At 52.8% G+C, this 21,152-nt stretch overlaps 6 protein-coding genes across 6 annotated transcripts; all 6 read left to right on the top strand.

Annotated features, from left to right (window-relative positions):
- Positions 1–604: 604 nt before the first annotated feature.
- On the top strand, positions 605–3,426 carry J4E82_010349 (uncharacterized protein; the record flags this gene model as incomplete). The annotated part of the gene is made up of 2 exons (XM_051736564.1): positions 605–2,260; positions 2,311–3,426. The coding sequence occupies 2 exons, from the start codon at positions 605–607 to the stop codon at positions 3,424–3,426; spliced, it is 2,772 nt and encodes a 923-aa protein (XP_051583665.1).
- Positions 3,427–6,366: 2,940 nt separating this feature from the next.
- On the top strand, positions 6,367–7,626 carry J4E82_010348 (uncharacterized protein; the record flags this gene model as incomplete). The annotated part of the gene is made up of 1 exon (XM_051736563.1): positions 6,367–7,626. One exon carries the CDS (start codon positions 6,367–6,369, stop codon positions 7,624–7,626), a length of 1,260 nt encoding a protein of 419 aa, XP_051583664.1.
- Positions 7,627–11,369: 3,743 nt separating this feature from the next.
- Positions 11,370–12,903, top strand: J4E82_010347 (uncharacterized protein; the record flags this gene model as incomplete). Its single annotated transcript, XM_051736562.1, has 3 exons — positions 11,370–11,862; positions 11,916–12,055; positions 12,103–12,903. The coding sequence occupies 3 exons, from the start codon at positions 11,370–11,372 to the stop codon at positions 12,901–12,903; spliced, it is 1,434 nt and encodes a 477-aa protein (XP_051583663.1).
- Positions 12,904–14,042: 1,139 nt separating this feature from the next.
- On the top strand, positions 14,043–16,005 carry J4E82_010346 (uncharacterized protein; the record flags this gene model as incomplete). The annotated part of the gene is made up of 4 exons (XM_051736561.1): positions 14,043–14,115; positions 14,165–14,234; positions 14,282–14,502; positions 14,552–16,005. The coding sequence occupies 4 exons, from the start codon at positions 14,043–14,045 to the stop codon at positions 16,003–16,005; spliced, it is 1,818 nt and encodes a 605-aa protein (XP_051583662.1).
- Positions 16,006–17,060: 1,055 nt separating this feature from the next.
- On the top strand, positions 17,061–17,996 carry J4E82_010345 (uncharacterized protein; the record flags this gene model as incomplete). The annotated part of the gene is made up of 1 exon (XM_051736560.1): positions 17,061–17,996. The coding sequence occupies one exon, from the start codon at positions 17,061–17,063 to the stop codon at positions 17,994–17,996; it is 936 nt and encodes a 311-aa protein (XP_051583661.1).
- Positions 17,997–19,590: 1,594 nt separating this feature from the next.
- On the top strand, positions 19,591–20,445 carry J4E82_010344 (uncharacterized protein; the record flags this gene model as incomplete). The annotated part of the gene is made up of 2 exons (XM_051736559.1): positions 19,591–19,747; positions 19,805–20,445. 2 exons carry the CDS (start codon positions 19,591–19,593, stop codon positions 20,443–20,445), a joined length of 798 nt encoding a protein of 265 aa, XP_051583660.1.
- Between the last annotated feature and the right edge of the window lie 707 nt (positions 20,446–21,152).

Below are 21,152 nucleotides of genomic sequence, written 5' to 3'. Positions count from 1 at the left end.
CTCCTGAATCTTTCTATGGGGAATGTGTGTTTGTTCTGTTGCATACATGTAGAATCTGTTCTTGTGCAATTCTGGTTCTCAGACAGGTCATCGTAGGAGGTTTTCATGCGGGCTTCGAGATCTGCCTCAAGTTCGTCCCTGAGAACTGGTGTTTTGTCAGCTTTTCAACCCGTCTTTCCTTTCTTCTTCCTGCACATGACGCGTCTACTGACCTAGTTCACTCATGGTTTCTAGTCTGTGGCTGGTGTTGATGTTTAGTCGTTCGAGGAAGCTCTTTCGTCGTAACGAGGCTGTTTGGTTCCGAGTATAAAGTAGGTTACATTGTTGCCACTGGCTTGCATGATTCACACCCACATGGTACATAACACACGAAGCGATACAGTGGACGTTATAAGAGCAAGCTCGAGGAACCGGATGAGATTCTAACTCATTGTAAGATGTCCGTAGGCGATCATGACAAGGCTGAACCGTAGCCGAGTGCTGTTGCCCCCCAACGCCCGCTTTCAACCGCCAATCATCGCATGCGCCCACTACTGTTTGATATTCATCGACGTACGTTGCTCTTTGCCCTGGTAGTTTTCATCGGATGCACCATGCTACCATAATGCCTACGGATCACGAGTCCACCATAGAGGACACCCATCTCAGCAATGTGCTAAGCATGCGTCTGGGACCCGACGACCCTCTCGACCACCTACCGTACGCCAGAGAAGCGTCCTTCAATTCGTACACTCAACAGCACGAGCCTGTCTGCCTCCCTGACACCCGCGTTGACCTCCTGCGCGAGATACATAGCTGGGCAGATGGACAAGACGATCGGTGCATCTTCTGGTTAAGCGGGCTAGCAGGCACGGGCAAGTCAACGGTTGCGCGGACGGTTGCGCGCAGCTATCACGAGAAACAGCGTCTGGCGGCTAGCTTCTTTTTCTCACGCGGCAGCGGCAACGTAGGCCGTGCGCGCAAATTTGTTACGAGCATTGCAGTAGACATTGCGAACAATGTGCCAGCATTACGGCAGTACATTAGCGATGCAGTTGAGAAGCGCACCGACATTGCTAACAAGTCTCTGCCGGAACAGTGGTACCACCTTGTCTTCGCTCCATTGTCGAAGCTTGGCGAGAGCGACTACCCAGCGTCAGCCCCGCTCGTTCTGGTTGTAGACGCGCTTGATGAATGCGACTGGGAGGAGAACATCCGTATCATCTTGTGGCTGCTGTCCGGAATTCCATCGCTCACGAGAGACCGGCTGCGGGTGCTGCTGACAAGCAGGCCTGAAAAGCCGATCCGAGACTGGTTCCGCCGCATACCGGAAGTAGAGCATCAAGACGTTGTGCTGCAGCACATATCGCGGTCGATCGTCGACCACGATATAGCCCTTTTCCTACAACACGACCTCCAGCTTACTGGACATAAACTCAATCTCCCTGCTAACTGGCCAGGTGCAGAAATCATCGCGCAGCTGGTGCAGAGCGCAGCCGGCCTGTTCATCTGGGCCGCCACTGCGTGTCGCTTTATCCGTGTTGGAAAGCGCCTTGCACCTAAGATTGCATCTCAGAGGCTGGAGGCGATTCTGCGCAACGACGGCGAAGTTACTACCAGCCTAGAAAAGCTCCTCAACCACATCTACACCACAGTGCTAGAGGACTCGATCCAGAACCGAGGGTACACAATCGAAGAAGAGAAGGAACAACTGATAAACATCCAATATGTTCTAGGAAGTATAGTAGCGCTATGCTCTCCTCTCTCTATGCAGTCTCTAGGTCAGCTACTAGACGTTGCAGAAGAGATTGAACCGGCACTAGAAGACCTCCACGCCATTCTCGACATCCCGGATGATCAAAGCCGGCCAATCCTCCTGCATCACCCCTCGCTCCGCGACTTCCTGTTCGACCAAAATAAATGCGGCGACAGGTTCTATATAGATGAGGAGATCGCTCACAAGAAGCTGGCGCGTTGCTGCATCAAGCTCATGTCGGCGCCTACAAGCCTTCGACAGAATATATGCAGTCTCTCTGAGCCTAGCACCCTAGCAAGCGAGACAGGAGAGGACATAGTGGCTATTAGCCTGTCATCCGAGCTGCGATATGCGTGCCGGCACTGGGTCGAGCACCTCGAGCACAGCGAGCAGAATATCATAGATGGAGACGCAGTACATGTCTTCCTTCAGCATCATCTTCTACACTGGGTCGAAGCGATGAGTCTAATGGGAGAGACGGCTCAGTGCGTGGGCTTGCTGTTCGTACTAGAGGAACTAGTCGCAGTAAGGGGTACTGAACACAACCTATATTCATTTACTGACATAGAATGTAGTCATCTGCAAGCGCTTCTGGTCGTCTTGTGCATGACGCATGGCAATTCGTATCGCAATTCGAATCGGCACTAGACGAATTACCTCCCCAGGTGTACACGCTAGCTCTTGTTTTTGTACGAGAGAAAGAGCTATTAGAAACGGCGTCTACCCTTCGAGGGCAGGATAGTGTCGGCGGAAGCCAGTCCGAAAGGCTTGTGCATGAAGGAAATGTGCTGAACCATGAGAAAGACGACATGTCAGATGATGATGATCCTCTTGAAACTAGTTCAGTCAGTTCACACATTACGACAGCACGTGAGAAAGATGCAAAGGCCCACGTCGCATATGTGCTTGCAAATGATCCAGAACTCCGTGCGTTGTGCAGCAGGGTAGTGAATGAGCTGGGCAAAGCTGAATTTGCTAAAGAAGGGCGAAAGCTGCTCAAAAGTTTTTACTGTGGCTTGCTCATGGATGCTAGGACCCAACTGGAAAAGCAAAGCGTTAGTCTACTGAAGTCTCGAAACGGAAGGATAAGGATAAGCAGCAATATTGCAGAGATCATAAGTTCACCTGATGTCGAACACAGTGAAGCAGGAAAGAGAGCTGAGGAGCAGATTCGCATGCGGAGAGAGCGCCTGGAGATATGGGCGGAAGATTACACGCACACATCTCACGCCGATGAAGACTCACGTGAGTGGGACGCAGTGCAACTTCGGCTTGTTGAAAAGGTAAACGGACAGCCTGAGGATTTCGAGCATGCGGACTCCGGAACTAGTCATAGCGGCGATTCAGTCGTGGGGTTCGACTTGGAGGGCGAGACGAAGGAAAACTTCATGACAAAAGTCACTGAGATGGAAAACTTCTTTCGCAACTCCAGGTCGTTCGAGGTTTTACTTGATGGGTTTCGGGAGCTGCTTCTTCCACAATCACTCAGAGATATCCTGCCTGCAACTTCCGTGGAGATCTCAACTGAGGAGGATAAGTCGATCAGCAACCAGATGAAATCGCTCGTTGAAGACTTCACGATGTTAGATTGGGATTGGTGGCCTCTGACGCCCCGTATGAGAGCCCTCAACCCTAACGAAAAACGTCTTATCTGGAAATGCGTGAGTAGAGACATCGTGCACGGTGACTAGCAAGCTGACAGTATGTAGTCGTGCGGCACCAGACTCTGGAAAGAGATAAGCGCCAAAGAGGCAAACGTTGTCAGTCTCTTACTGCCAAGTCTGGAGACGGAATCGCTCAGCATGCCTCAATGCACCAAATTCTCGGCAGATCTACCCTTGTGGAGACGATTGGCTGACGACATCAAATACTCCTTCTCGACATTGACTGGTGGACAACAAGGGGCTTCGCCAACGGCATCGGGTTCAACGACGACTACAACTACAACAACAGGTGTGCAGGCTACCACAACTGGTCAAACGAGTGTCAACCCACAGACTCCTGCCCAAATTCCGCAATCCGTTCCAGCTAACCAACAACTTACCTTAGTTTCCGGCTCTGGTAGTCCACCTTCGCTAAGGTGGATTATCTTCGGTACCCAACCGTACAACAAGACTGCAGAGCTAGAACATATTGAAATCGACGATTTTACCAACGACAGCCGCTTCTTTCGATCTTTAAGAGACCATTATCGGAAGCATCGTGGTCTACTCAGCCGGTGGTTCTCTATTTGGCGCATTGGAGCTTGTGACGGTGTGAGAGTACGAGTCCGATCAATGAGTTGGACTATATGATGTTGCTGACACAAGACACTAGTTCGACAGAGTGGCTTCCGATCTCGTTTTCTTGGAGAATCCAGAGCTGCCTACCGATTTTCACGAATATATCTACAACCCGAAAGCGCCTCCAAAGGGTAATGCGGAAAACCCTCTTATAAGCCGCCACAAAGCTTCGATGTTCATGAACTGCAATGACCCATGCCGTTGGAGATTTTTTCACAATTGCGTACCACATCTCATCAACAGGAGAGTTATTGACCGCGTTCCAAGGAAGAAATCCAAGTTCGCAATTAAGGACGACAATTCAATGGAGCACCAAGCATGGGGTATAACAGTTAGACACGAGATCTCTGTGGCTTACGTGGTGTGCTATCATGTTCTTATCCTGGCTTTTCCATTTGCCTTTTGGGGTTGGTGGCAACATAACCATCCAGATGATCTGCAGAATGCTGCAGTCCCCATTACTGTTGTTGCAGGGCTGTTATCGCTTTTTTGGGGCGCGAATGGCATACTAACAGAAGGTCGACACTCGGGGTCAAAGACTGGTTGATTTTTCTTTTTTTTGCTTAGCAATTTCAATACTTCTTTGAGTCATCAACACGCTTTCAGCTCGTTCCAGGTGACTGAGCATCATATTTCCCTAGGACGCTAGTAGCTGCACCCCGCGAGGATGAGGTAAGTACGACAGACTGATCGCAAATGCATTTCTATCACGGTTAGCGACAGTCGAACAGGGCTGAGTCATTACAGGTCAGCACTCAAGCATACCTAGGTACTACCGGCTGGCACAGGATCCTGATCATGAACCAGGTGCCGCATAGACCGCTCGGTAGTAATATTGACGGCTTTTGAAGAAGGAGCTAGTCAGTCAAGGTTTTGTGTCAATTGCAAGAATTCGATCATTCGTAACGCGGTCGTGTAACACCCGGCTGGACGCCCAGCTACAGATAATTCGGATGATGAACCGCATGTGCGATATTAATCTGAAATTCTTCTTAAACCTATTCACTTGGCCAACTGAACAACAGAAAGATGGATGCGCTTTAATGATTAGACACCAAAAACGTGATGGATGCTGCAGAGGTTAGTTTCAGAAGTCGCGTAGCTGCTAAAGCTCACTTTTATAAGTAAGCACGCACTCAAGTTGGTCTTCTACACCTTGAAGTCCCAAATCACCGTCCACGATAACACAAGTCGCGCGAAACAGCTGCGAGATCGATAACAATAGATCTCGCGGTGCCGTTCGTGATAAATAGCGCGACGCTCTTCCCGTACCATGGACCTACCTCACGGTCTGCGATCAAGACACGCACTCTTAGTTCCCTTCTTCCCACGGAGAAACCCAGTAAATCTTAAGCTCCATTACCAGATATTCTTAAAAACTTTGTCATCAGCGGACGCAGTAGTCTGACCAGAGTGCCCTACACGGAAGTGCAGCACGCGTTCCGATCGGAAGAAGTCGGCATTTCGGAAAGAAAAGCGAAGAACCATCTGACGTTGATGGTGTGACTTTTAGTCACTGGATACAACGGCACCAACTACTGCAACATCGTTATGTGGCTTGAGGCGAAGAGGAAATCCCGGGACGCATAACTGCGAGGAGAAGGTTTGCAGGTCTCCGGCAACAATGTAGATGCTTGAGAGGTTTTCAAAAAATACATCGCGACTTCATCTCGCCGAAAGTAGCAGGTGATCCCGCGACATGACCTCCCTCCCGTCGCATGCAAGTAAAAAAGACGACGTCTAGATGTTCGAGTGCCCATATATTGCGTTCGGAGTCTAGTCCTATACCAGCCTCTACCCACTTCATACATTCGTACCTGAACATCCTCACGCAACCATTCCTGCAGCGGAAAAAGTGGCGGAACCAGCGAAGCCCGGAAAACCGCATCAATCACACGTGGGCCATACGTAATACATGTCATCTCTTACAGCTGCTTTGATCTGGGCAGGCGTAGTTTCCGTCACGCTTTCACGAGGGTGCTGTGGACCCTTCCGAGTTTTAGGTAAGAAACCCTGCTTGCTCAAAAGGCAAGAATTGTGTATCACCGCGGAGATGCACATTTCAGCGGGTCTTGTAGGAAACAAGAGAATGGTGTGTTTGCAGGTGTGTTCGCAATGGTGATGCGATATAAAGAGAAGCTTGGAATGTGAAGATGTGGCAATTCAATATTTAATATCAGTTTTCATTATTACTTCAATAGTGGTAATAGTAAAATCCGTACACTCCATCTCCGGACATATCAACCACAACAATAACCGCAACCAACACCTCGCTCGACAGCAAAACTCATCTTCCATCCACGGAGGACAGCAGAAAACATACTACTCCAACTACTCGATCCCGCAAGAATGGGCGCCCTAACCCCCTCCCAAGTCCGCACGATCAAAGCCACGGTTCCTGTCCTCGCCGAACACGGCAACACAATCACAACCAGGTTCTACCACGACCTCCTAGAAGTACACCCAGAGCTTAAGAATGTCTTCAACAACACCCACCAAGCAACCGGACACCAGGCCCAAGCGCTCGCTGGCGCTCTTTACGCCTACGCTGCCAACATCGATGATCTAGGCAAGCTCTCGCCAGCCGTCGAACTGATATGCCACAAGCACGCATCTTTGTTCATTCGCCCAGACCAGTACGACGTTGTCGGCAAACATCTACTCGAGACGATGAGCACAGTGTTGGGTGAAGCCGCGACACCCGAAATTCTAGAAGCATGGGGAGCGGCGTACTGGCAACTAGCCAACCTGATGATTGGCAAAGAAGATGAAATGTATAAACAGACGGCCTACTGGCCTGACTGGAAAGACTTTTCTATTGCTAAGAAAGAAAAGGAGAGTGATGAGATTACAAGTTTCTATCTCGAGCCAGTGGACAAGGAGTTCAAGTTACCGATTTACAAGCCGGGACAGTACATCTCAGTCAATGTATTCGTGGAAGAGCTAGATGGTGGCGTGTGGCAGGCGCGACAGTATAGTCTGAGCGACGCGCCGGGCAAGAAGTATTTGAGGATAAGTGTCAAGAGAGAGCCAGGGATTGAGGTGGGAGAGAAGAAACACATGACGCATGCGGGTTATATATCGAATCTGCTGCATGACATGAAGAACGAGGGGGATGTAATCAAGGTCTCGCACCCATTCGGAGATTTCTTCTTCGACAAGGACGAGGTGGATGCGGATGCACCTGTCGTGCTCGTTTCAGCAGGCGTCGGTTTGACTGCCTTGACATCCATCTTCAACTCGCTGACGAGCGAGAAGTCGAATCGCCCGATAACCTGGATTCAAGGCGCACGTAACTCGGCCACACGCGCGTTCAAAGCCCACTTCGACCAATGCGCTGCTGCAAATGAGAACGTGCATGCCGTGTACTACTCGTCAAGTCCAAGCGAAGGGGAAGTTCAGGGTCGCGACTACATCATACAAGGTCGCGTCGATCTAGACAAGATTGACAGGCAACACCTGCATGCGGACAGTGGCAAGACAGTGTACTACTGTTGTGGACCCACACGATTCATGCTCGACGTTGAGGCCAAGTTGAAGAGCTATGGCGTGCCGAGTGAACGGGTGAAGATGGAGTTGTTCGGTACCGGCGGAGTACCGAGGGTCTAGAGGCATTAGAGTATTGGGTGTATATGGAGATCGACCTTAGTATTGGCGTGGAATGAAGCTACCGTCCTTTTTTTTTGCTTTACATCGGGGCAGCCGGTTGGTGATTCATCATGTACTGTATCTGTAAACTGTATATTAGTTATCATATCAAATTCCCGCTGCGTTAGTTCATCCAACTCGATTTGCCTCATCCGCGCGCTTGTTATCGACGGTGTTGTCTGTGCAGCGGCGGCGTACCAACCACTAACTCGGGATGTACACAACAAACGCGCATACCTCAGGACGCCATTTGCAACGTTCCCACACAAACGTGCAGCGGAACGACGAGCTTTGATTGTAGATCATCCTACCGCGGCTGTCAACGGGTACGGTCAGGTACTAGGACATTGACCATTTCCGAAGTCCCGGTCGTAACAGCAGGTCAGGTCAGGCCAGGCCAGAGGTCGCACACTTGCTTCACGGTACTTGGGTAAACGCAGGGCAATGTCCTCGGGATCATGCAGAGAACCCCCTCTCTCCCTTACCCACTGAACTTGATCACCGAGCATAAGGGGTGCATGAGGCTCACCTGCCAGCAGAGCAGGGCCGGTAGGATCGTATGACACGGTAGGGCCGAATTCTGAACGTTGTCCGTAGTATATTCATGCCGCTGGACGCGCATCGGAAGTGTACGCGCTCCCGCCTCGCTCTGATTTGTCGAGACGACGTAAACAAGGCGTTATGGGGGAGAATTCTGGATGGCTGGCAGGCTGGCGGGTAGAAAGCAGGCGCCAACTGAGATGACGGCATGCAGTCATTCAAGCAGAGTCATCTCGGCGGCTCGTGTCCGGAGCCCTCACCGGCGAAAGGGGTAATTTTCTGGAAAAGACAGGGTGTGGGCGAGTGAGGGTGTGCGCAGAGTGACCAATCCGGTCGACTTCTAGAAATTGCACAGAAGGGCGCTCGGATGGTGTGTGAGCCTTAGACACAGGGTTGCGACAGGTCATCCTTGCGCCGGAACGTTGGTCAAAGGAGCTGGGGCCGCAACCGCCGGCTGGCCAGTTGCGATGACACAAAGCGCAAGGAAATATGAGGCGCCCTGTGCGTCTCGGAGACAAGAATAGCTCCCAGGAATCCATGTCGGCGGTGGAGGATGAAACAGTTACGGCAGCTCTGCCGTAGTTGGCACAGTACATGTTGTGTGCGCGTGACGATGTAACGATAATTCAATAAGAAATAAGATTTGGCTTGTGCTGTCGATCGCAGATGATTATGAACGGCTACGGGGAGTAGGGTGCGGTGTGGAAATAATTATGCTTTTGTGATGTGCAACGGAAAAACCGTGCACAGCACGTTTCGAAGATGCTCGTGTCAGTCATGGAAACGCGACGAGGCTGGGAGTGGGTCCGGCAAATATGGACGTATTCTTTGGTGGGACGCGCAAGCACAGACGGATCTGGCGGAAGTATACCGAAAGAGCGCCAGGCTGCAAAGAGTTGTCGATATGCGGGACCCCTTCACCGCAACAAAGCCAGGAGAAAGGTGCAAATGTCGGTGTCGGTGGGCGAGGGCTTGGCTAGAACTGGAGTGAGTAAGAGAGTACCTGACTTGTACCTGACTTGGCCGAACAAAGACGTGCTAAGGGGGGATGCGCTTGCCGGGAAGAGCAGAGCAGGGAGACACGGCGTATCGCAGAGGATGCAAATATTTCGATTGCAGTATTTCGATTGCAAATGCACTCGTTCCTCAGAACTCAGAACTGAGAACTCATGCAGGTCTACAACGTTGACATGCGGCCTCGTGGTGGCGGTGTACACGACGCAGACCTGCCGTTCGCGAGCCCTGGACGATTGACTCGGCGGCGCTCAGGGGGCGTCGGCGGGTGTCTCGCAAGGCAGAGGGGCGTCTCCAACCTCCACAAAATGAACGAGCGTCGGCCAATAGGAAATGTCACTGCAATGGCAATGCGTTGGTTATTCAAGTGTTATGCTTCTTCTCGCTGTCTCAAACCCAGCCTGTGCCGGGGCCGGTAGGTGGCTCGCTGTCTTGTCGCCTGCTGCACGCTCTAAGCAAGTGTTATGCACCGTGCCTTCCCTCCTTCTAGCGGCCTTCTATGTGCCTTCCATTTTTGGCCCATGCTCCCTAATCCTGGCTTGCACCAGGAACAGCGGAATGGCTGTTGGTGCTGCAGCCCGACGCGTGTGTGTTTATGTGGTGGGGAGACAGGGAGACGTTAGGGGACGAGACAGATCGACATCGCGATCGCGATTGCGATGACTCACGAATTCCACTGTACATGTCGCGGTGTCGCTGTTGCAACGGGAAATAGAACTCAATCGCCGTTGAAGTTGGATGAAGAGTACACTACCGTCGGCTTGTGGATCCTCATCTGTGCACAAAAGCGCCACATACGCCTCAAACAAGGCCGCAAGACTGCCCCAGCTCCTTGACAGCTAGCAGCGGCATGCTAACAGTAAATGTCATGGTGAAGCTGTAGTGTCGCGAGCGCGAGATGAACGCAAGGATAGGGTCGCTCCACAGTTGGCTGCGTCGCGATGCATTGATCGTGTGTATTTGAACGTGCCCTGCTCCATGCCATGAGAAGGATGCTTGAGCGTTCCCTTTAACACGCACCACATCTCCAGATCACAGACTGCGACTGCGACGGCCAAAGCACAACGACCAATCAGCGCAAGGTACGGTAGTGAGACACAGTCAGCGAAGCAAGACTGACTCTGATACAGCCACGATTCACCTTTTCTTTTGCCGGCGGTAGGAAGGAACACGATCGACCAGCGCCCCCATCTTAATACACCAAAAAGTTGCCTACCATATTGTTGGGCGGAAGCAATCTAATCAGCAACCCGGCCCAAAGTGTAGAGGACCGTCAACGTCACCATCGATTGTTGACAGTCATTGGGCTCTCGTAATTCTCTGCGCATCCTATCCAAGAGACGGCTCTCAGCCCCATTTCTTCAGCTACCACCCGGCGGACTATCCGGCTACCTCAGTTTCGCTTCTTCATTCTTCTGCATAGGCGACAGTATAACTTTTGGTGCCAGTGTCAGTGTGGTGGACACTCAGACGCTTGGACTCGCACGCATCTGCCTGCACCACGCACATCGTGGTCCCTTTTTGTCAACTAGCCCTGGAAGGATCCGCCCAAGGCCGAATCCAGACTAGCGTCATTTGGACTTTCTGGGCAACTACGCGCAACGAGTAAAGAAGTACCTGCAGACTCTCCAACACCACGCTCTCCATCACCGCCATCCCCTGCCCTGCCCTCTCTTCCGTCTATATCTATCTCAGGTACGTACTCCCGCTTTGCACGATTCCCTTTCGCCCCGTGCAGCCCGCGCATTCCCGCTGCAGGTCTTTCTCACCGCTCCACTCCCCTTTTCCACTCTTCAGACGTGGCCAGCGTGACTGCCAGACCGTCAATTTTTTGGCGCGCCGCTCTTTCACCTTTTACCTGCACTTTGCAACATCACGTTCGCTCAACCTTCAACTGACATCGCGACACAGTGCATCCGCTGCATTGACCTACGCGCGGCCCCCCTCGACGACGACTCGACGTGCCAACACGACGCCTCCAACATCACCACTGCGTCTTTGCCCGACGCCTGCTGATTCCATCATCACCACAGCCTCTCAGCCTCATTTGGTGCGCACCATCCCGTCTTTTGCGTCTCAAGCCTGTTGGTGCCCTTGCCTCACAGTCGCCGTCTGTCGCGAAACACGCTCCTGAGCGAGACACGCTGCAAATGGAGCTCGACACTATCCTGAACCAGAGATTAACAGCTTCACTAGGAAACGGAGCGCTCAACATGCAGCACGCAATGCAGCCCCAACATTTCGGCGCGCCGCCCTCGTACCTCAATGGCGGCCACATCAAGTCGGAGAACGGCTCGGAACGTGGCGTGTCGCCTCACCCATCAGACTCTTCGCGCTACTCGTCGCAACAACCGCAGCAGCAGCTTCCCTCGTACCCATCCATCCCCCAACAGCACATGAACGGCTTGCGATACCCATCGCCTTCGCAAATGCAGGCGCCCATGCCCATGCTCAACAACAGCAATTACATTCCAAACCCGCCAGACCACGCGTACGCCCAGCAGCAACAGCAGATGGCGGATGCGCAGGTACAACACCAACACAACGGTGGGCGCCCCGCATCGGACACGGGTCCACCTAAGGCCTTCGCGTGCTCGACATGTGGTAAAGGCTTCGCGCGACGCAGTGACCTCGCACGTCATGGTAAGAAGCTTGGGCCGCAACACCAAAAGCAAAGCACTGACTGAGACATGCAGAACGTATCCACAGCGGTATCCGCCCTCACGTGTGCGACTACCCCAACTGCGGCAAGCAGTTCATCCAGCGCTCGGCTTTGACTGTGCACCAACGTGTCCACACCGGCGAGAAGCCTCACATGTGCGAGCGATGTGGAAAGGTATGTTCGGGCCCTTGTATTCTGCCTTCGTAACTAACATCGATTAGCCTTTTAGCGACTCAAGTTCGCTGGCCCGCCATCGCCGTATCCATTCTGGCAAGCGGCCATACAAGTGCCCGTACGCCGACTGCCAGAAGACTTTTACGCGCCGCACTACCTTGACCCGTCACCAGAACCACCACACTGGTACTGTTGAGGAGGCGGCTGCTGCTACTGCTGCGGCGCTCGCATCCCGTGCTTCTGCCTCGAGCAGAACCGGTCGTTCCGATGGTGGTGACTACTCCGAGACGGCGTCACCACTCGGCACGCCCTCGCCCAACGACCGTACACTCTCCCTTTCTCCGGCAAACGGAATGCCTGCTGGTGGTATGCCTGGTCTGCATCGTCAGGGCTCCGACTACGCCTACATGGGCGGTATGAACGTCCCTCCACACATGCGTCATGAGATGCCCCAGCCCAGCCCACGTGCCTCACCCGCACTCACAGCCCAGTCGTATGCTTCCAACAGCTCTCGTCCGGCCATCACATCACACCCCAACGCCTACGGCCCACCGCCGATTCTTGAGCCCCCCACAACCGCAAACCACAACCAGTCTGGAGGCACCACAAGCGCCAACGGAAGCCCTCACATGTCTGCCATGGGCTGGCAATCACCCGGCCAGCAAGCTCTTCCTTCTCCTGGCGCACAAGACAACGGCTACGTCTATCCTGAGCCGCAATACCAGGCACAAAACGGCATGTACTACCAACACAACAACATCCGCCGGCCCAACAGCACCGAACCAGACCACTACAACCCCAACCAACGGGAGATGGGTAACGGAATGTGGGCTCCCGCCGTTCAATAGGCGTGAGCTGACGTGGTGCTAAAAATCACATTCGATGTAATGCTTGAGCCTTCTCGCGTCATGGTTGTCGTTTTCCTGTAAAACTAATACGTGCGAGTCTTTAACACTGGTGTTTTCTCGGCAGGCAGGACTTATACCCCTGTGTCTATCAAAATTTTCCTGTCTCTTTTTGGTTCATCAAGTCCTTCTCCTCATCTCGAAGCTGGGGTTTATTTCGGTGGCGGGGTTTCCCTGGGTTTCTTTTCTCTCTATCGCTGAGAGACAAGGCGTTGTGGCGTGCCTCTCATACTACACATGCTAGACTTGGCAAAGGGCGTCCTGGGGCTTATATGTGTCGGTCTGTGTGTGTGGTTTCCCTTTTTTTCCGTCATCGTTAGACTGGTCGTTTTAATGAAGGATTTATTTCCGACACAAGCTCTTTAGACTACATCAACTAGTATATTTCTGCGCGAGCGGAAGCCCAAATAAAAATTCAAAGCTGTAAAATTAATCATCCAAGGACTGGCGAATGTGCATTATGTGGTTCATCAACTAAAGACTGGCGAGTGTGGATTATGTGATGGTGTTGGCTGCCCTAGATTCGCTCATCGGGCTCAGCGCATTGAGCATTACCCATTACACCCAAGATCGCTGCCCAGGCGACAAGAGAGGCCTCGTCAGCTCAGTCGCAACCTGTCCGTGTAATTGTCGCCACCAAGCGCGTGTACATATCGCAATGTCAGGTCCTTGAGCGTGAAGCAATGCCCTGAAGCAATTCTCTATCGAGTTGGTCGTATCCGTATCCAACTTGCTCGTGCCAGGTACTGACGTCGGCGCTTGGACCCTCAATTCGGTCGCTCGGCCTGAGGTGGTCATCAGCGCACCAGCCTCGCATTACGTCTATCTACGTCTCTCCTGCGTGTCCATTTTCCCCCAGCTTGCCACAACTCACGCTGCCACATTACCTCAATCTCACCATCGCTGGGCATTCACGAGGACCGCAACTCGTCGCGCAGTTGATTGCTTGCGCCCGTTCCCATAAGTGGCACGTCATCCGCCCAACGCTACCGTATACCTCAGCCACTCTCTGGCGACCTTCCCTCCCGACAGCTCCGACCCTGCGACATCGCAAAACCTGAGACGGAAAATATACGGCCAAGATGAGTAAAATCGCGAGATCGGTCAAGAACGTCACCAAGGGGTACAGCCAGGTCGAGGTCAAGGTTCGCAATGGTATGGAGTGTCCATGGAGCTGCACATACGGCGTAGCTGACAATCGCAGCAACCAGCAACGACCCATGGGGACCTGTAGGGTCTGATATGGCTGAGATCGCCCAGATCACCTTCAATAGGTACGACGGCTGCACCTCTGCGCCGAGCTATGCTAATTGCTACCCAGCTCGACCGACTTCTACCAGGTCATGGACATGCTCGACAAGCGCCTCAACGACCGAGGAAAGAACTGGCGTCACGTTCTGAAGTCGCTGAAAGTGCTCGACTACTGTCTACACGAGGGCTCGGAGCTCGTCGTGACGTGGGCGCGCAAGAACATCTACATCATCAAGACATTGCGCGAGTTCCAGCACACGGACGAGGACGGTCGCGATGTAGGCCAGAACGGTAAGCGCGCCTCACTTTGCGAAGAAGCACGTTACTAAGACGACTGCAGTGCGAATGGCCGCTAAAGAGCTGACTTCCCTCATCCTCGACGAAGAGCGACTGCGCGCCGAGCGAGCCGACCGGAAATCATGGAAGTCGCGGGTAACAGGCATCGAAGAGTACCCCGGTGGAGGTCACCACGGTCCAGACGGCGGAGAGCGATCGGCGCGCCCGCGAAACGGTGAACAGCGCCGCAACCGTAGGACCGAGGAGGAAGACCTTGAGCTCAGGCTAGCGCTCGAGGCAAGCAAGAACGAGGCAGAGGAGGAGAAGAAGCGTCGCGAACGCGGAAACAGGGCCGAGGAAACCGACGACGACCTGGAAAAGGCCATCAAGCTGAGCAAGGAGGAGGAAGAGCTGCGCCGGAAGGAACTCGAACAGACCAACGCAGACCTGCTATTTGGCGAGACGACTGCGCAACCAAACACCTACCAGCCTACGGGTAACAACCAGGGATATCAGCAGCAGGGTCAAGTAGACTGGTTCGGTAACCTCATGGACCAGAGCCAGCAGCAACCTCAGAACACTGGTTTCCTCAACAATGCGTACGCTCAGCCTACCGGTATGCAGCCTCAGCAGACGGGCTTTCAGAACGGCTACGGCGGCTACGGTGGCTTCCAACAGCAACAGCCTACAGGCTTCGACCAGTTTGGCGCCCAGCAGCAGCAGCAGCAATACTTGCAGCCTCAGCACACTATTCAGCCACAGCAAACCTCGTTCAATAACAACCCCTACGGTCAGTTTGGCGGCTTCGGCGACATGAATCAGCAGCAAATGCAACAACCGCAACAAGAGCAGTCACTCCAGCCCGGCAGCCACAACCCATGGGCAAGCAACAACACCCAAGAGGCCCTCAAACCTCAGCCCACAGGCTCCAACAACCCCTTCGCACAATCGTTCAACAAACCCCAGCAGCCAACTACATCGTTTTCACAACCCAGCCTGAACACGCTGAGCGAACAGAAGACGCAAACCCAATTCAACAACACTCCCTCGTTCAACCCCCCAGTATCTTTCCAGCCACAACAGACAGCTCAGCCACCTCAGCAACAGCAGCAGATACCTCAGCCCCCACAAAAAGAAATGGATCCTAACGCTGCGCGACTCAACGCGCTTCTCGCGACAGGTGAAGGCCAAGATACGTTTGGCAACGTGGGCAACATGCGCATCCCAGCCCAACACACTGCTCCGGGGACTTTTGTCAACTCTGCGGGTTCTGGCTTGAACCGGGTCAATGCGAATGCTACGGGTAACAATCCGTTTTTGAACAGCCAGTTCACCGGAATGCCGCAGCAGAATCGGATGATGCCTGCGGCAACTGGGCCTGTGAATGGCTTTGGTATGGGCGGTGGTGCTGGTGTTAATCCTTATGGGAGTGCTAATCCATTTGGTGCGCAGCAGCCTGGGCAACAGCAGCAGCAGCAGGGTCGCCAACCTGGTGCTAATAATCTGATTGATTTATGAGGGGGGGATTGAGAATCAAAGAGGGAGAAGGGAGAGAGAGAGAGGTGTAGAGGCGAGGGAGAGAGGAGAGGCCTGGTGGAAGCTTTTATCCGCCAAGTGCTTTGAGGGCTTGCTCGAAGTCTTCTTTCTTCTCGATGGTTCTATAGTCTTTCTTCTACAAATTGCTGAGGATTACACAGCAAGGAAAGTGGATGCTTAAAGCTAGAAAGGGATGGAAATGTGTGAGTTCTATTTTGATTCCCTTTTATTTTTCTATACATTATTGTTTCTGTTCCCACCCCGCCTTTTGACCACAACGCGGCTTGCACACACACACACAGTGGACGAGTGCTGTGAGCAATGATGTACTGGTGGCTAGTGGCTGGCTGGTGGCTAAGTGTAGATAATAGTCTGATGTGACAAGTACTCAACCCATGTTTTGTCACATGGAGACTATAATCGTTAATTATCTTTCTTTGACTTCGACTGCTCTTTTCCTACCATGGTTGTAGGAATGTAGAAAGTTATGGTGTGAACGCATTCACATTGAATATTTGTTCACCATGGATTTCCGACTCTACTGTACAAGTAGGACACGTGAGATGTGATTCATGCGCGCTGACGTTTTGCTCGCTCGCGGTCCCGATACTTTGTACGCGCTATTGCCAAACCCCGCAGTCACCCACTCCTCCGCGTCCCGAACCCACCTGCACTCTTGTCGTGTCCGGAACCTTTTTTGGCGCACCCGTGGCTGCGTGCTGCATTGGCTTCGTTGCCATCGGAGATGTTTACTGATGGTGCATTTTAGCTTTTGCTATCATACTTGAGAGCGCACCAGCATAGGAGTATTTGTCTAGACTCGACGCGCAGACGGACACGCTACCGTGGAACGCTATCACGACGCTATCGCTTGGCGACTTCAACGCGTCACAGCTTGTCAGCCATCTTCCGTCGTGTGACCTGGACATGTACAACTTGTCTGTATCGCTATCTTTCTGATGAGGTCGTCTTACCCAGGAATAAATACAGTTTCCAAAGACTCGGCCGGACACCTCGCAAGACGCCCCGAATCCACCATGAACACCCGAAAGCGTACCGCACAACCATCGGAAGACAAAGCGCAATCCCCAAAGCCTAAGAAACTCCGCGCTCGCTCTCCATGCTCATCCAATGTCTCTGCCAGCCCACCCCAAGACGCTTCTGCGCCTGCCGCGCAAACCCGCAGTGGCCTCCTCACACCAGAAGCCAGCACATTGACCGAATCGCACTTCCCCTTCATGAAGCTCCCCGCCGAACTCCGCATCCACATCTACCACATGGCCCTCGTGCGCGAAGACCCTCTCCTGCTGCACGCCGACCGCGCGCCCGAGAAACCCGACGAAGACAACAACAATTTCACTGCTTACGTCGGCACGCGCGGCCAGCAGCAGCAGCAGCAGTCCACCTACGTGCCCGGCCGCGAACCACCAGGCCACGCTTTCCACCGGCCGCGGGCAGCATCAGGCCCGGAGCGCGTACCGCTCTCTGATCCCATTGTGCCTGAGATTCTGCGGCTGAACAAGACGATATATCGGGAGGCGCGGCAGGTGCTCTACAGCGACAATGTCTTCACGCTCAGTCTGACGAGCGGCATCCACACGCTGAGCACCTTGCACCAGCGCAGCAGGAGCCTGATCAAACACGTCGTTCTCACCATACCCTCGCACCACGATATCCTCGACGGCTTTGCCGATCTCGTGCGCCTCGGCTTGCGGTATTGCTGGGGGTTGAAAACGTTTAGGATTATACTGCAGGCTAGTCTGCCGGATGATGGGAGGGTTACCGGCGCGACGAGTGTGTATGCGAATGCGTTTCATATCCTCAGGTGGTTGCCAAGGGGTTGTAATGTCGGGCTCGAGGGCAATGTTAGCGAGACGGTCAAGAGGGTGGTGGCTGAGGAGGGGAGACTGCAGAATGTGCTTGATGAGGCGTCGTATCTGAAGAGGCAGCATCAGATGCCTGAGAGGCACTAGGCGTGAGTGGAAAGATATTCATATGATGAGGGGGGGATTGTGGTTGGCTACCTGGAGCACAGCACGTGTTGATATGACGAGAGGTTGCTTCTGCCAGCTTGAAGCGCATTGCCTTGCTGAGCGTAGCCTGAATCTTCGGATGGCGGTGTTGATGATATGATCAAGAGTGACTTTGGCCTACTCAAGAGCAAGTGTTGCCTCATCTTGTGTATCCATCAGCAAGAAACCTGTAACTTGAGTAGGCACCTTTTGCTTAGGCACGTATCATCTTTTTTCTTTCGATTTGCTACCATGTTATCTAGGCTCTCGAGAGGGGTTGCGGCGTGTGGTAGCCCGGCAAATGCCATCAAACCGCGTGACTACAGAAGCGCGAGTCAACGTAACGTCTGTCGTACGGAACCGCTGCGCCTTTTTAGTATGCTTCTTGTCCAGCACGTGGCGAGTGTAACTTCCGCTTCATAGGGCTGCCCTAGCGAGGTCAAACGTGACGTGAGAAGTTTAGAATCAGGTAATCCATCGACCGCAATCTCGACACAACAGACGACGCCACACCCGCCTGTGTTGCAACGTCTTTGACAAGTTATGAATAATGCACAACTCGCCTCATTCCGTTCCGACGTCGAAATGGCGGCGTGAGATTTTCCTCGTTTCGCAACTGCTTATGCAGCACCTAGCTCCTACCACTACTGGCTAGTGGCTTACGAGGTACCATCTCAGCTCAACATTTGTCGTGGGTTACCAAGTTATTATACGAAAATGAGCGAGGACTGGTCGATGCCAAAAATGGGCACCCAGCTACTACGTGTGTTTACTCGTCGTTGCGCCTCTTCAAACGCACTTTGTCAACACTGCCGGCCAAAGCGAGATTCATGCTGATGAGCGGAACCATGAAAGCCGCGATGCGGTCAAAACTGCTCCGCCTGCTCGTGACCGTTTTTTCCCCACAAACACCTCAGCTCGGGTCGCGTTTCCGCGATGATTCAGCTATTGGGGTGAGGGGGAGGTGGAAGTATCTTGTCTCCCGACTGCTCCGCCCGCTCTTGTCCATTCTCTATCGAGGCTTCAGCTCGCATCACGATTTCAAGATGATTCAGCCGTTTCAGTCTCCTACCCTAGCTATTAGTACGCCGGATACAGAAACAAGTATCGTTGGGCAGAGAGGAACAAGCGGCATGTGTCGCACAACGTTGCAGAACAGGCATGACTAAATCTCCAAAAGAAATATCCCATGGCTTTGGAATCTTCAACGATCACATCACCATGCTGTGCGGCGAATTTTAAGGTTAAGGTTGGCTGTAGAATGACCAAGTTGTGCGTTGCTCGCCTCCGCCACCCATTGGGTGCCGTTGCTATTCTTGTAGCGTTTACTCAGCACTGCCCAGGAAAAGCTGCGGCAGTAGAAGCCGTGTCCCTGCCTCTATCAGATCAACGTCAACGTAAGGTAAAGACCAAGCTTTGTTAACTGCTTGGATGTAACCCTGCCAGTTTACATTTACGGACTGATCGGCGGCTCAAAAGCAAGCCTTTGCCAACGCCTTTTGGGACATAATCGAATCCCATAACTCTGGTTACCCTTACGCACTTTTCTGGCGCCATGGACTCCCCTTCCAACAACGTATCGCCACAAGCTCTCTCGATAAAAGGTGGACGACCGAAGCGGGCAGCAGTGAGCGAGGAACCAGGCAAGAAACCTAAGAAACCCAATAGCGAGATACGGAAGCAACAAAATAGGATAGCTTCACGCAACTATCGTATGTTAGTCTACTAGTCGTCACTGATGGCGGAGACAACTAACACGCATGGTGTAGGAGAGAAGCGCAAACGCAAGCTTCAATACCTCCAGCAGTTGGTCAACGATGATTCAGACAGCCACCAGGACCCAGAACCCTCGCCAGAACAACACGAGATATATCCGCGCTCCCTATCTGCAGACTACCAAGTCGCAGGCCCAAGTTCGTCACCCTATATAGACCCGTCCGATCGTGCTCTACGTGCGAACAGCGCAGTTGTAACACAGGCTATACTGGCTGCTACTGTCGCGTCTTTCGACACGAACCATGTCCCAGCTGCTGAGCAAGCCTATCCTCCTTATCAACCCAACTGGAATGCGTCCGTTTACTCTCCACCTCCGCCAGCGAACATACCCTGGAATATGCCGCCAGCGTGGATGGAGAGCCTCGCGTATCCTTCTCCCCAAGCTACCATCACCCGACCACCCATGTACAGATACAACACTCATCCAGCACATTCGACATTCCAGCAAGCGCATACACCACCCGCGCCCTCACACTTGCCCCGCGAATCCCTCCTCCCGAGCCCGGATCTATATGGCTACAGCAGCGCGGACTACACATATCACAGCCAGACATCTAGCAATCTCAACGTGAGTCTGCCTACCTCGCATTCGCCTTATTATCAGGGGTATCATCATCATCCTGCCCCGCATTGAGGTTCGAAGTCCTCTTTCCCAAGCCTTCCTTATTCGGAAGATTCGGCTGCGAACAGCGAAGGCGCATAAGCTGACATGAACCACAAACTAGCATGACGTGTTTGGACACGATGGCTCGCTCTTAGAGCAGCCAATTTTCATCTGAAACGTTCTTGTAAGGATCTTTTCTCGGTGCCGCACTGCCATCTAAGCTACCTTTGTCAAGAAAGCAGTGCTAAGACAAGAGACCACACTCAGCAGAGTCAGTTTGACTTGTTGCTCAGCTGCGCAAAATCCTCTCCTAGAACCAAAAAGACTCAGCAATAAGGAAAGGACAAACAATTCGCAAGTTCGACTAGCGGGCTGGCCGCAACTCCACCATCCTTCGAACGAGTATCTTACCCCCATCAGGCATGTTTCTGCGTGGAAAGCTTACGCCAAGACTACTTGCGACGCTGGCAGTATGGCACCACATCATGATATCTGAGACCGTGGCCACGCGGTCTTTTGCCAACTTCGCGGCTATCCGGATTGGACTAAATAGAAAGAGGGGTATCTTGACTGCGGTACCCGTATTCACTGGGAAGATCAAGGTTGAAAAACATTGCCGTTGACGAGAACCTTCTTGATGCTCAGGGAGGTTATAGGGAATATCGCTTTGGAAAAAAGATTGCTTCTAGGTGTTTAGAGTTGCGGCTGACGACTAACATGCGGCGGGAGGCGGAAGG

Source organism: Alternaria postmessia (genome assembly GCF_024291825.1).
Source record: "Alternaria postmessia strain BMP 2775 chromosome Unknown scaffold_121, whole genome shotgun sequence".
Taxonomy (NCBI): domain Eukaryota; kingdom Fungi; phylum Ascomycota; class Dothideomycetes; order Pleosporales; family Pleosporaceae; genus Alternaria; species Alternaria postmessia.
This window is presented reverse-complemented; position numbering and strand designations above follow the sequence as displayed.